Source organism: Salmo trutta, chromosome 37 (assembly GCF_901001165.1).
Source record: "Salmo trutta chromosome 37, fSalTru1.1, whole genome shotgun sequence".
Classification (NCBI taxonomy): domain Eukaryota; kingdom Metazoa; phylum Chordata; class Actinopteri; order Salmoniformes; family Salmonidae; genus Salmo; species Salmo trutta.
Window position 1 is genome coordinate 16,551,527 of NC_042993.1, and position 11,427 is coordinate 16,562,953.

Consider the following 11,427-nt stretch of genomic DNA (forward strand, 5'->3'; position numbering starts at 1 on the left):
ATTCAGGGACTGTGCCCAGGCCCTCTTGCCACACCTCCATTCCAGCAATAATCTCAGATGAATAGCAGCAGCTCAGATAGCCTATAAGGTTCTGATCACAAGATACTGTACTGGCACAGTTGCCTCAAGCCTCAAAGTTAGGCCAACACTACAGATACAACCCCATCTATTTGCATTACAACTTGAATTTAGGACACACTACTTGGCCGAGATGTACAGTACATAAGCTTGGCACCCAGAGCTAGAGACCGCTGGCCGTCTAGAGACCGTGCATTGACACTACATGATACTGTGATACAGTGAACTAGTAATGGAGTTAACTCTTTTAAGGAACACTGTACTTGATGGAAAGAGTTCAGTGAGTCACAACTGACTGGACTGAATTAAATATTTTGTTATTTCATTTATAGTCAGTTATTTTAATGGAGGTAAGAGGTTAAATATTTTCATTCAATGTCAGATAGACAGTACCACCACCCAGAGGCCTGGAGCTGCCGTGCTGCCTGGCTGTGGTTGCGTAACAAATAGCTCCCTATTTTCTATATAGTACACTACCCTATGGTCCCTGGTCAAAAGTAGTACGTTGCTAAGGGAACAGGGGGCCATTTGGGAGGCAGTCTGTGTGTATGTTTCACTATTGTCTCTGTCTGCAGCCTCCCATTGTTCCCAGTCTCTGCCCCATGGAGGATCGTCTAGACAGCTGACACTTACGACTTACCTTTACTTACCATCTCTGTTGGCAGGATAGAACACTACCTGCCCTACTGAGGGCAGCAGTCCAAAAACCGCACAGACACTTAATAGGGCGATGTCTCTCTCTGTACACAGCCACATTGGGGTGGCAGGTAGCCTAGTGGTTAGAGCGTTGGGTCAGTAACTGAAAAGTTGCTGGATCGAATCCCTGAGCTGACAAGGTAAAAATCTGTTGTTCTGCCCCTGAACAAGGCAGTTAACCCACTGTTCCCCGATAGGCTGTCATTGTAAATAAGAATTTGTTCTCAACTGACTTGCCTAGTTAAATAAATAAAGTTTAGGCTTTATCTACCCAGGTTTAAATCCCTTGAGGTTAAAGGGAATATAGAAAAAAAAATGCTTTTGTCTGTAGCAGATAGAGTTAAGTGCCTTGCTCAAGGGCACAATGACAGGAACACTTTAACTCTCACCAGATTGTTCCTGTCAGCTGGGATTCAAACCAGCAACTCTCCTGTTGTTGGAAACCAGATATCAAAACCAGATATGCAATGTGGTCTCGGAGCATTTCGTATTATTCTGTATCCGAGACGATCCATTTAGTATGATGTCTTACGTTTCGTATGGTATGTGTTCATTTGTGGATGTCCATCATCCATTTCGTATGAAATGTTATGAATTACAATTCATATAATATGTTACAAATTTGCAAAATGAACAATGTTAGGAATTTGCTAAACTTATGACATGTTACGAATTCCAATTTGTTGTGGCTAACGTTAGCTCTAGGGGTTTGGGGTTAAGGTTAGGAGTTAGCTAAAAGGGTTAAGGTTTGAGGAAGGGTTAGCTAAAAGGGTTACGGTTAGGGGAATGGTTAGCTAACATGCTAAGTAGTTGCAAAGTAGATACAAAGTAGTAAGTAGTTGCAAAGTTGGTAATTAGCTAAAATGATGAAGAGATTCATGATGAGTTTTGAACACACAACCTTTGAGTTGCTAGAAGTTCATGTTATACACCTACCCAACCACCCTCCTGTTTTATGCAACCATACCAAATGTAGTATATGATACAAATTTGGTATCAAGGATTTACGTTTACTATATTGTATAGTCTATGAGACCAGTTTGCTATATAATATTGGATTTTATATTTTTAAATCAAGTCTTATTGACTTCAAAACATTAATGTTTATTTTTTATTTGTACCAAAAATATCAGATGTGTAAAATAATGTAATATAATATAACAATTAAAGTATCATCAGACGTAGTTCAGTAGACTGGAAAATAACTGATATCTTTCCAAATTCGACAATTCGTCATGTTAGGGGTTTTATGTGACTCACTCAACTCGGGAAAAGAGGATTCGCAGCGGTATTTTCACACGGTGATGCTGTTGTGTACCACGCTGTTTCCACGGACCACATCAGCACCTGATCACGCGTTAATTCTTCTCTTATTGGTTTCTGTCTAACACACCTTTGTGTCTGATTGGCTGAAAGTAGAGACCGGCCCCTCTGTATCCCACTGCATTTGAAATTATGGATGAACGGAACTAGAAAAAGGACAAGGGAAACATATATTGTAACATTTACCACAAGTCCGACTGTCACACACCACTTCATTAACACAGTTAAGTTACATTCGATACATTGTCTCCGAATATGAGAAAATGTATGTCGTCCTTTGTCGAGCGCCAAAACAATGTAAGTAGCTACAATCCTCATTCTCACTTAAGTATTTAGAAACCACTAACGTTAGGGGGATGTTGGATGATTACATTTTGTTTAAAAAAAAAGGTGCATATATCTATTTGGAATAGGTTTTGAATGTAAACAACTTTTTGAGATATTTTCAGTAATAATAAGTGGATGTTGAGATTTAGTTGAATTTGTAGGACAGTAGATTTGAGTCCCATCTCTCTGCGTAGCTTGTGGGAGGGGGCGTGGGACTGTTTGTATAAGCAGCACGCCCGGTGCATCTGCTGGGTAACTGTGTTAAAGGCAAAAGTGCTGGGAAACACTAGCCGATCACTAAGTTCACAAAATTCTGAACTTTGATAGGGGGCACAAATTCTGAACTCCTCATAAGGGGCCGCAGTGGCTGGCGGGTCTGCGTACCCACATCCATACCCACACCCACACATGCAGTCAACTGATTTGTGCAGTTAAATGACTGAACTCTCTTAACTATAGTACAATGTAGTATACCAGTAGCCAGGGCTGGCCTAAGCCTTTTCGGAGCCTTAAGTAAGCAAAACATTTTACTTGTTTACTTGACAGCAGAGATACATTTTTTAGTTTTAAAGTTCATTTACGGCAATTCTATACATTTTGCCATTGCACATAGGGGCTCCTGAGTGGCACAGCGGTCAAAGGCACTGCATCTCAGTGCTAGATGCGTCACTACATACCCTGGTTTGATCCTGGGCTGTATCACAACCGGCCATGATCGGGAGGCTGATAGGGTGGCGCACAATTGGCCCAGTGTCACCGTCATTGTAAAATAAGAATTTGTTCTTAACTGACTTGCCTAGTTAAATAAAAACATCCTGCTGACTCTGGAATGCTGTCTTTCTGGCTTTCTAGGCAGAGTTCCTCTGTCCTGTGTGTGTTCTTTTGCCCATCTTAATCTTTTCTTTTTATTGGCCAATCTGAGATATGGCTTTTTCTTTGCAACTCTGCCTGGGCCAGCATCCCGGAATCGCCTCTTCACTGTTGACGTTGAGACTGGTGTTTTGCGTGTATTATTTAATGAAGCTGCCAGTTGAGGACTTGTGAGTTGTCTGTTTCTCAAACTAGACACTCTAATGTACTTGTCCTCTTGCTCAGTTGTGCACCGGGTCCTACCACTCCTCTTTCTATTCTGGTTGGAGCCAGTTTGCACTGTTCTGTGAAGGGAGTAGTACACAGCATTGTATGAGATCTTTAATTTCTTGGCAATTTCTTGCATGGAATAGCCATCATTTCTCAGAACATGAATAGACTGACAAGTTTCAGAAGAAAGTCCTTTGTTTCTGGCCATTTTGTGCCTGTAATTGAACCCACAAATGCTGAGGCTCCAGATACTCAACTAGTCTAAAGAAGTCCAGTTTTATTGCTTTTTTAATCAGACAACAGTTTTTAGCTGTGCTAACATAATTGCAAAAGGGTTTTCTAATGATCAATTAGCCTTTTAAAATGATAAACAGATTAGCTAATACAACGAGCCATTAGAATACAGGAGTGATGGTTGCTGATAACGGGCCTCTGTACGCCTATGTAGATATTCCATTAAAAATCAGCCGTTTCCAGCTGCAAAAGTCATTTACAACATTAACAATGTCTACACTGTATTTCTGATCAATTTTATGTTATTTTAATGGACAATTGTTTTTGCTTTTCTTTAAAAAAACAAGAACATTTCTAAGTGACCCCAAACTTTATGCAGTAGTGTGTATGTCGGGTATACATATATATTCTCAGAGAAGTAGGGCACTGGGCCTTAATAGTTGTATCAGGGATGCTGGCCCAAGTTGCCTCCAATGCTTCCCATAATTGTGTCAAGTTGGCTGGATGTCTATTGGGTGGTGGACCATTCTTGATACACATGGAAAACTGTTTGGTGTGAAAAACCCAGCAGCGTTGTATTTCTTGAAACAAACCGGTGCGCCTGGCACTGAAATATACTGCTCAAAAAAATAAAGGGAACACTAAAATAACACATCCTAGATCTGAATGAATGAAATAATCTTATTAAATACTTTTTTTCTTTACATAGTTGAATGTGCTGACAACAAAATCACACAAAAATAATCAATGGAAATCCAATTTATCAACCCATGGAGGTCTGGATTTGGAGTCACACTCAAAATTAAAGTGGAAAACCACACTACAGGCTGATCCAACTTTGATGTAATGTCCTTAAAACAAGTCAAAATGAGGCTCAGTAGTGTGTGTGGCCTCAACGTGCCTTTATGACCTCCCTACAACGCCTGGGCATGCTCCTGATGAGGTGGCGGATGGTCTCCTGAGGGATCTCCTCCCAGACCTGGACTAAAGCATCCGCCAACTCCTGGACAGTCTGTGGTGCAACGTGGCGTTGGTGGATGGAGCGAGACATGATGTCCCAGATGTGCTCAATTGGATTCAGGTCTGGGGAACGGGCGGGCCAGTCCATAGCATCAATGCCTTCCTCTTGCATGAACTGCTGACACACTCCAGCCACATGAGGTCTATCATTGTCTTGCATTAGGAGGAACCCAGGGCCAACCGCACCAGCATATGGTCTCACAAGGGGTCTGAGGATCTCATCTCGGTACCTAATGGCAGTCAGGCTACCTCTGGCGAGCACATGGAGGGCTGTGCGGCCCCCCAAAGAAATGCCACCCCACACCATGACTGACCCACCGCCAAACCGGTCATGCTGGAGGATGTTGCAGGCAGCAGAACGTTCTCCACGGCGTCTCCAGACTGTCACGTCTGTCACGTGCTCAGTGTGAACCTGCTTTCATCTGTGAAGAGCACAGGGCGCCAGTGGCAAATTTGCCAATCTTGGTGTTCTCTGGCAAATGCCAAATGTCCTGCACGGTGTTGGGCTGTAAGCACAACCCCCACCTGTGGACGTCGGGCCCTGATACCACCCTCATGGAGTCTGTTTCTGACCGTTTGAGCAGATACATGCACATTTGTGGCCTGCTGGAGGTCATTTTGCAGGGCTCTGGCAGTGCTCCTCCTTGCACAAAGGCGGAGGTAGCAGTCCTGCTGCTGGGTTGTTGCCCTCCTACGGCCTCCTCCACGTCTCCTGATGTACTGGCCTGTCTCCTGGTAGCGCCTCCATGCTCTGGACACTACGCTGACAGACACAGCAAACCTTCTTGCCACAGCTCGCATTGATGTGCCATCCTGGATGAGCTGCACTACCTGAGCCATTTGTGTGGGTTGTAGACTCCGTCTCATGCTACCACTAGAGTGAAAGCACCGCCAGCATTCAAAAGTGACCAAAACATCAGCCAGGAAGCATAGGAACTGAGAAGTGGTCTGTGGTCACCACCTGCAGAACCACTCCTTTATTGGGGGTGTCTTGCTAATTGCCTATAATTTCCACCTGTTGTCTATTCCATTTGCACAACAGCATGTGAAATGTATTGTCAATCAGTGTTGCTTCCTAAGTGGACATTTTGATTTCACAGAAGTGTGATTGACTTGGAGTTACATTGTGTTGTTTAAGTGTTCCCTTTATTTTTTTGAGCAGTGTATTTTGTCTTGCCCACTTACCCTCTGAATGGCACATATGAACAAGCCATGTCTCAATTGTCTCAAGGCTTAAAAATCCTTATTTAACCTGTCTCCTCCCCTTCATCTACACTGATTGAAGTGGATTTAACAAGTGACATTAATAAGGGTTCATAGCTTTCACTTGGATTCACCTGGTCAGTCAATATCATGGAAAGAGCAGGTGTTCTTAATGTTTGTACACTCAGTGTATACTTCTTTATCTGTTAACAGAGTGGCACAATGGAAGTTGATGAGCTGTACTATCCTGGCAGTCAGAACCATGAAGAGTCCCACTGTCACCCTATGGCCGTGGGAGACATGGAGGCGGTGGAGGCTCTTATGTTCATGAACACCCACTGGAAAGCCAGGACGTCCAGGAGCTTCAAGCATAGACAGTTCCGACCTCTGACCCCTTCCTCTGACTTCTCAGAGGATGACTCTCGTCTCTCACTTGACCCGGCTGAGGTTTATGAGTCTCTGGTAAATTTCCTGTGTTACTTGTGTGTTCTCTCAAGTTCTGTCACATACATTCACTGTGATAATCCTCCATACTAAGTGAAATTTTATAAATATAACCTCACACATTGTAGAGATTATATCGTTTCGTAACCACTTCCTTGTTTTTTTTTACCCTCCGTCTCAGTGTATGACCCCGCCATACAGCCCGCCAAACTTTGAGGCCATTCACAGTCATCCTGCTCCAGAGACAGTACAGACCTCCTGGTGCCAGAGCCATAACCCACAGCCAGCACTGCAGGGCTTGACACAGCCACAGATGGTCAGCCAGCCCCGATCACAGGCCACCAGTGTGATCCGTCACACTGCAGACGCACAGCACTGCAGCTGGAGCATCTGTCCAGCCGCCCCCCTGGAGCACAGACTAACCCAACCCCTGCCTCCCCAGCCCCAGCCAAGCCCAGAAAGCATCAACCCCCTGGCAGATAGGCTATCTGGCAGGGACTCCAAAGGGAACATGACACCCCTTGACTCCTCTGCTGAACTGGCTACCACCCAGGCTCCGGTTACTGTGACTCTGCCAGCCTCTGTTGGTAAAATCCACCAACCTACATCGGTGTCCCCTGTCAACTGTGGGGTTTCTCCTGTTCCGGTTTACTGCCAGATACTACCTGCTGTGCCCATTGCAGCGAACAATCATATTCCAATGGTAGAGACCAGTCACCAACAACAGTCAGCAGCAGTTGGCCCTCCTTCAGTTTTCTTCATGGGCGACCAGGTGACAAAGGGCCCTATCATCTTCTTGGTTTCCTGGCCAGTTGTCGGGATCCAGCCGTCAGTGCTGACACCTGGTGGCACCAAGCTGCCAGCCATCGCCCCAGCGCCAGGCTTCACCTCAGTGGTCCAGTGGAGTAGCCCACAGCCCGCTGAGGTGTCCAGAGTCCGCAGCCATTTCTGCCCCCACGAGGACTGTGGCAAGACCTACTTTAAGAGCTCCCACCTCAAGGCTCACATGAGGACTCACACAGGTAAGACAGGGCTGGTGGGGAGTCTGGTTTAAATGTTACAAATTCAGGTAGTGGCCATTTTGTTTACAAGTAACACAAGCATTACATATTGCAGGAATAACAACAGAGCTTATCTCAGTTTTTTTTAAAGTTGGTGTTCTTTTCTTTGGCTTTTTCTTGCTACCTTATTGGTGCTGTGATTGCACTAAAGCCACAACGTTCAAAGACCTCTTTACATGCCGTAATAACAAGATCAGGTAATCACCCTCTTAGCCTGTATGGCTGACTGTGTGTGTGTGTTCTGCTGTAACACTAGTCTTTCCTCTATGTGTTCTGTTCAGGTGAGAAACCTTTCAAATGCAGGTGGGAAGGCTGTGAGAGACGCTTCGCCCGATCCGATGAGCTATCACGCCACCGTAGAACCCACACGGGAGAGAAGCGCTTCGCCTGCCCCATGTGCCACAGCCGCTTCATGCGTAGCGACCACCTGGCCAAGCACGCCCGTCGACACCTGGACACCAACAAGAAGCCCTGTTGGCAGATGGGAGTCTGTCACAGCGTTGATGTTACACATGTAGTGTTTTCAGCACCGTTCCTTCGTTCTCTGCCCGGAATAAACTCTTGCCTTAAAGACCCTGTAGAATAAGCTGTTTCTTCATTAGATGGGAAATAACTCATTCACTGTGATACTGCTCACTGAAGACTTCAATGCAATTAATTACATGTTGAATTCTTAAAAAACTAAAGTTGTTAGACATGTTTAAAGTTTCTTGACTTATAATGTCATATTTCATTCAGGTCCACTTGAGATATTATGTTATTGGCAGTTTAATGTGTGATGAATGATAGCAGGGTTTTACTCCTTTTCTATTAAGTTTGATCAGCTCTTACTTGTTGAAGATTATACAAATATTATATTTTACAACTGTGCTTTGAACTACTGACGAGACGAGATCAACCTCTTGTCATTTGGTTGTAGTGGTGGCAACTGTCCGCTCTTTCTGTGGCAACCTCCAAAGTGTGGTTCAAGGTACAGAAATGTAGAAGTCAAATCTGTGAACAACTAGAGCCTTAAATAGACTCTTTCAGAATCTCTGAGCCCACCAAATAAGTCAATTACCATTATGGATTGCAAAACTTCTTGACTATTAGATCTTGTGCATTAATTGTTTTTCTACCAACTGAATGTGCTCAATACACTGTATATTTAATATTCATGAGAGTTATGTTTGGCCAAAGATGGAATGTTAAGAGAAAATGTTTTATATTTAACTTGACTAAATTACATACATTTTTATTATTTTGTTACAGGTGAAATAAAATGTGTAAAACTTTACTAGTTTGTTGTATTTGTGTTGAATTCAAATCAAATTGTATTTGTCACATGCGCCAAATACAACAGGTGTAGACCTTACCATGAAATGCTCACTTACAAGCCCTTAACCAACAATGCAGTTCAAGAAATAGTTAAGAAAATATTTACTAAATAAACTAAAATAAAAAGTAACAAAATAATAATACCGAGTCAATGTGCGGGGGTACAGGTTAGTCAAGGTAATTTGTACATGTAGGTAGAGGGAAAGTGACTGCATAGATAATAAACAGCAAGTAGCAGCAGTGTACAAACGGGGGGGCATTTATTGAATTGTTCAGCAGTCTTATGGCTTGGGGGTAGAAGCTGTTAAGGAGCCTTTTGGACCTAGACTTGGCACTCCGGGTACATCTTGCCATGCGGTAGCAGAGAGAACAGTATGACTGGGGTGATTGGAGTCTGACAATTTTTTGTCCCTTCCTAGATTCGTCCGTTATACTGCCAGATGGTGAAGAGTGATTCATCACTACAGAGAACGTGTTTCTACTGCTTGAGTTCAATGGCAGCGAGCTTTACACCACTCCAGCCGACGCTTGGCATTGCGCATGGTGATCTTAGGCTTGGGTGAGGCTGCTCGGCCATGGAAACCCATTTCATGAAGCTCCCGACAAACAGTTCTTTTGCTGATGTTTTTGGATCTCGATAGGGAGTGTTGGAACCAAGGACAGATTATTTTTTTACTCGCTACGCGTTTCAGCACTCGGCTGTCCTGTTCTGTGAGCTTGTGTGGCCTACCACTTCGCTACTGAACCGTTGTTGCTCCTAGACGTTTCCACTTCACAATAACAGCACTTACAGTTGACCAGGGCAGAAATGTCACAAACTGAATTGTTGGAAAGATGGCATCCTATGACTGTGCCACATTGAAAGTCACTGAGCTCTTTAGTAAGGCCATTCTACTGCCAATGTTTGTCTATGGAGATTGTATAACTGTGTACTCAATTTTATACACCTATAAGAACCGGGTGTGGCTGAAATAGCCGAATCCACTAATTTCAAGGGGTGTCAACATACTTTTGTATATATAGTGTATCTATGTTTAGCTTTCTTAATGAACCAGAAAATCAACTGTTATTTCTGGTTGTTTATTAAAGTTAGCTGCCCAAAGCTCATTGATCCTGCTTTGTAGTATACCTCTCTTTCTGGGTGTGTATCAGTGTCAGTTCAAGGCGATGTTGTGACTGAATAGTAGGTGAGGTCACCAGAGTGTCCTTCCATTGAGAGGCATTCACTTTCTGTGTAGCGTGAACATAAAACCACCTACTCAACATTGTTATCCTCAGTCGAAAATAGACAACACACCCTGTTCTAGTGGAATATACACTGTATATTAGGTACACCAGCACATTTTCCGAATATGGTTTGCTCCTACAGAGACTGATTCATGTGGCCTGCTATATAAAGCAGGCAGACAGGCATCCAGTTGCTGTTCAATTGAATGTTAGATTGAGCAAAGCGAGTGACCTAAGCAACTTTGAACGTGTTATGATCGTCGGTGCCAGTATCTCAGAAACAGCTGGCCTCCTAGGCTTTTCATGCACGACAGTGTATAGGGTTTACCGAGAATGGTGCGACAAACAAAAAACATCCAGTCAGTGGCAGTCCTATGAGCGAAAACTTGCTTGTTGATAAGAGGTCGAAGGAGAATGGCAAGAATCGTCCAAGCTAAAAGGCAAACAGGCAAATAACGGCATACAACAGTGGTGGCATCTCGGAACGCACAACTCGTCGGTCCTTGTCATGAATGGGCTGTTGCAGTAGACAACCACACCGGGTTCCACTCCTATCAGCTAAAAACAAGAAGAAGCGGCTCCACTGGGCATACGATCACCAACACTGGACGATTGAGGAGTGGAAAAACTTTGCCTGGTCCAATGAATCCTGGTTCCTGTTGCGTCATGCTGATGACAGAGTCAGGATTTGGTGTAAGCAGCACGAGTATGGCTCTATCCAGCCTGGTGTTAATGGTACAGGCTGGTGGCGGAATGGAGTGGGGAATGTTTTCCTGGCACACGTTAGGTCTCTTGACCTTGCTTCCTGACAAGCTAAACACCTTCGCCCACTTTGAGGATAACACAGTGCCACCGACACGGTCCGCTACCAAGGACTGTGGGCCCTCCTTCTCCGTGGCCGACGTGAGTAAGACATTTAAGCGTGTTAACCCTCGCAAGGCTGCCGGCCTAGACGGCATCCCAAGCCACGTCCTCAGAGCATGTGCAGACCAGTTGACTGGTGTTTAGACATATTCAATCTCTCCCTATCCCTGTCTGCTGTCCCCACTTGCTTCAAGATGTCCACCATTGTTCCATGAAGTGCTTTGAGAGGCTAGTTAAGGATCAAGACCCACTTCAATTTGCTTACCCAATAGGTCCACAGATGATGCAATCGCCATCGCACTGCCCTATCCCATCTGGACAAGAAGAATACCTATGTAAGAATGCTGTTCATTGACTACAGCTCAGCATTCAACACCATAGTACCCGCCAAGCTCATCATTAAGTTCGGGCCCTGGGTCTGAACCCCGCCCTGTGCAACTGGGTACTGGAAACAACACCTCCACTTTGCTGATCCTCAACACTGGGGCCCCACAAGGGTGCGTGCTCAGCCCCCTCCTGTACTCCCTGTTCACCAATGACTGCGTGGCCACGT

At 44.5% G+C, this 11,427-nt stretch overlaps 1 protein-coding gene across 1 annotated transcript; it reads left to right on the forward strand.

Moving 5' to 3' along the window:
- Window positions 1-2,192: 2,192 nt before the first annotated feature.
- On the forward strand, window positions 2,193-8,742 carry LOC115177173 (Krueppel-like factor 10). Its single transcript, XM_029737729.1, has 4 exons — window positions 2,193-2,394; window positions 6,175-6,423; window positions 6,587-7,427; window positions 7,748-8,742. The coding sequence occupies exons 1-4, from the start codon at window positions 2,353-2,355 to the stop codon at window positions 8,050-8,052; spliced, it is 1,437 nt and encodes a 478-aa protein (XP_029593589.1). The 5' UTR covers window positions 2,193-2,352; the 3' UTR covers window positions 8,053-8,742.
- Window positions 8,743-11,427: the final 2,685 nt, after the last annotated feature.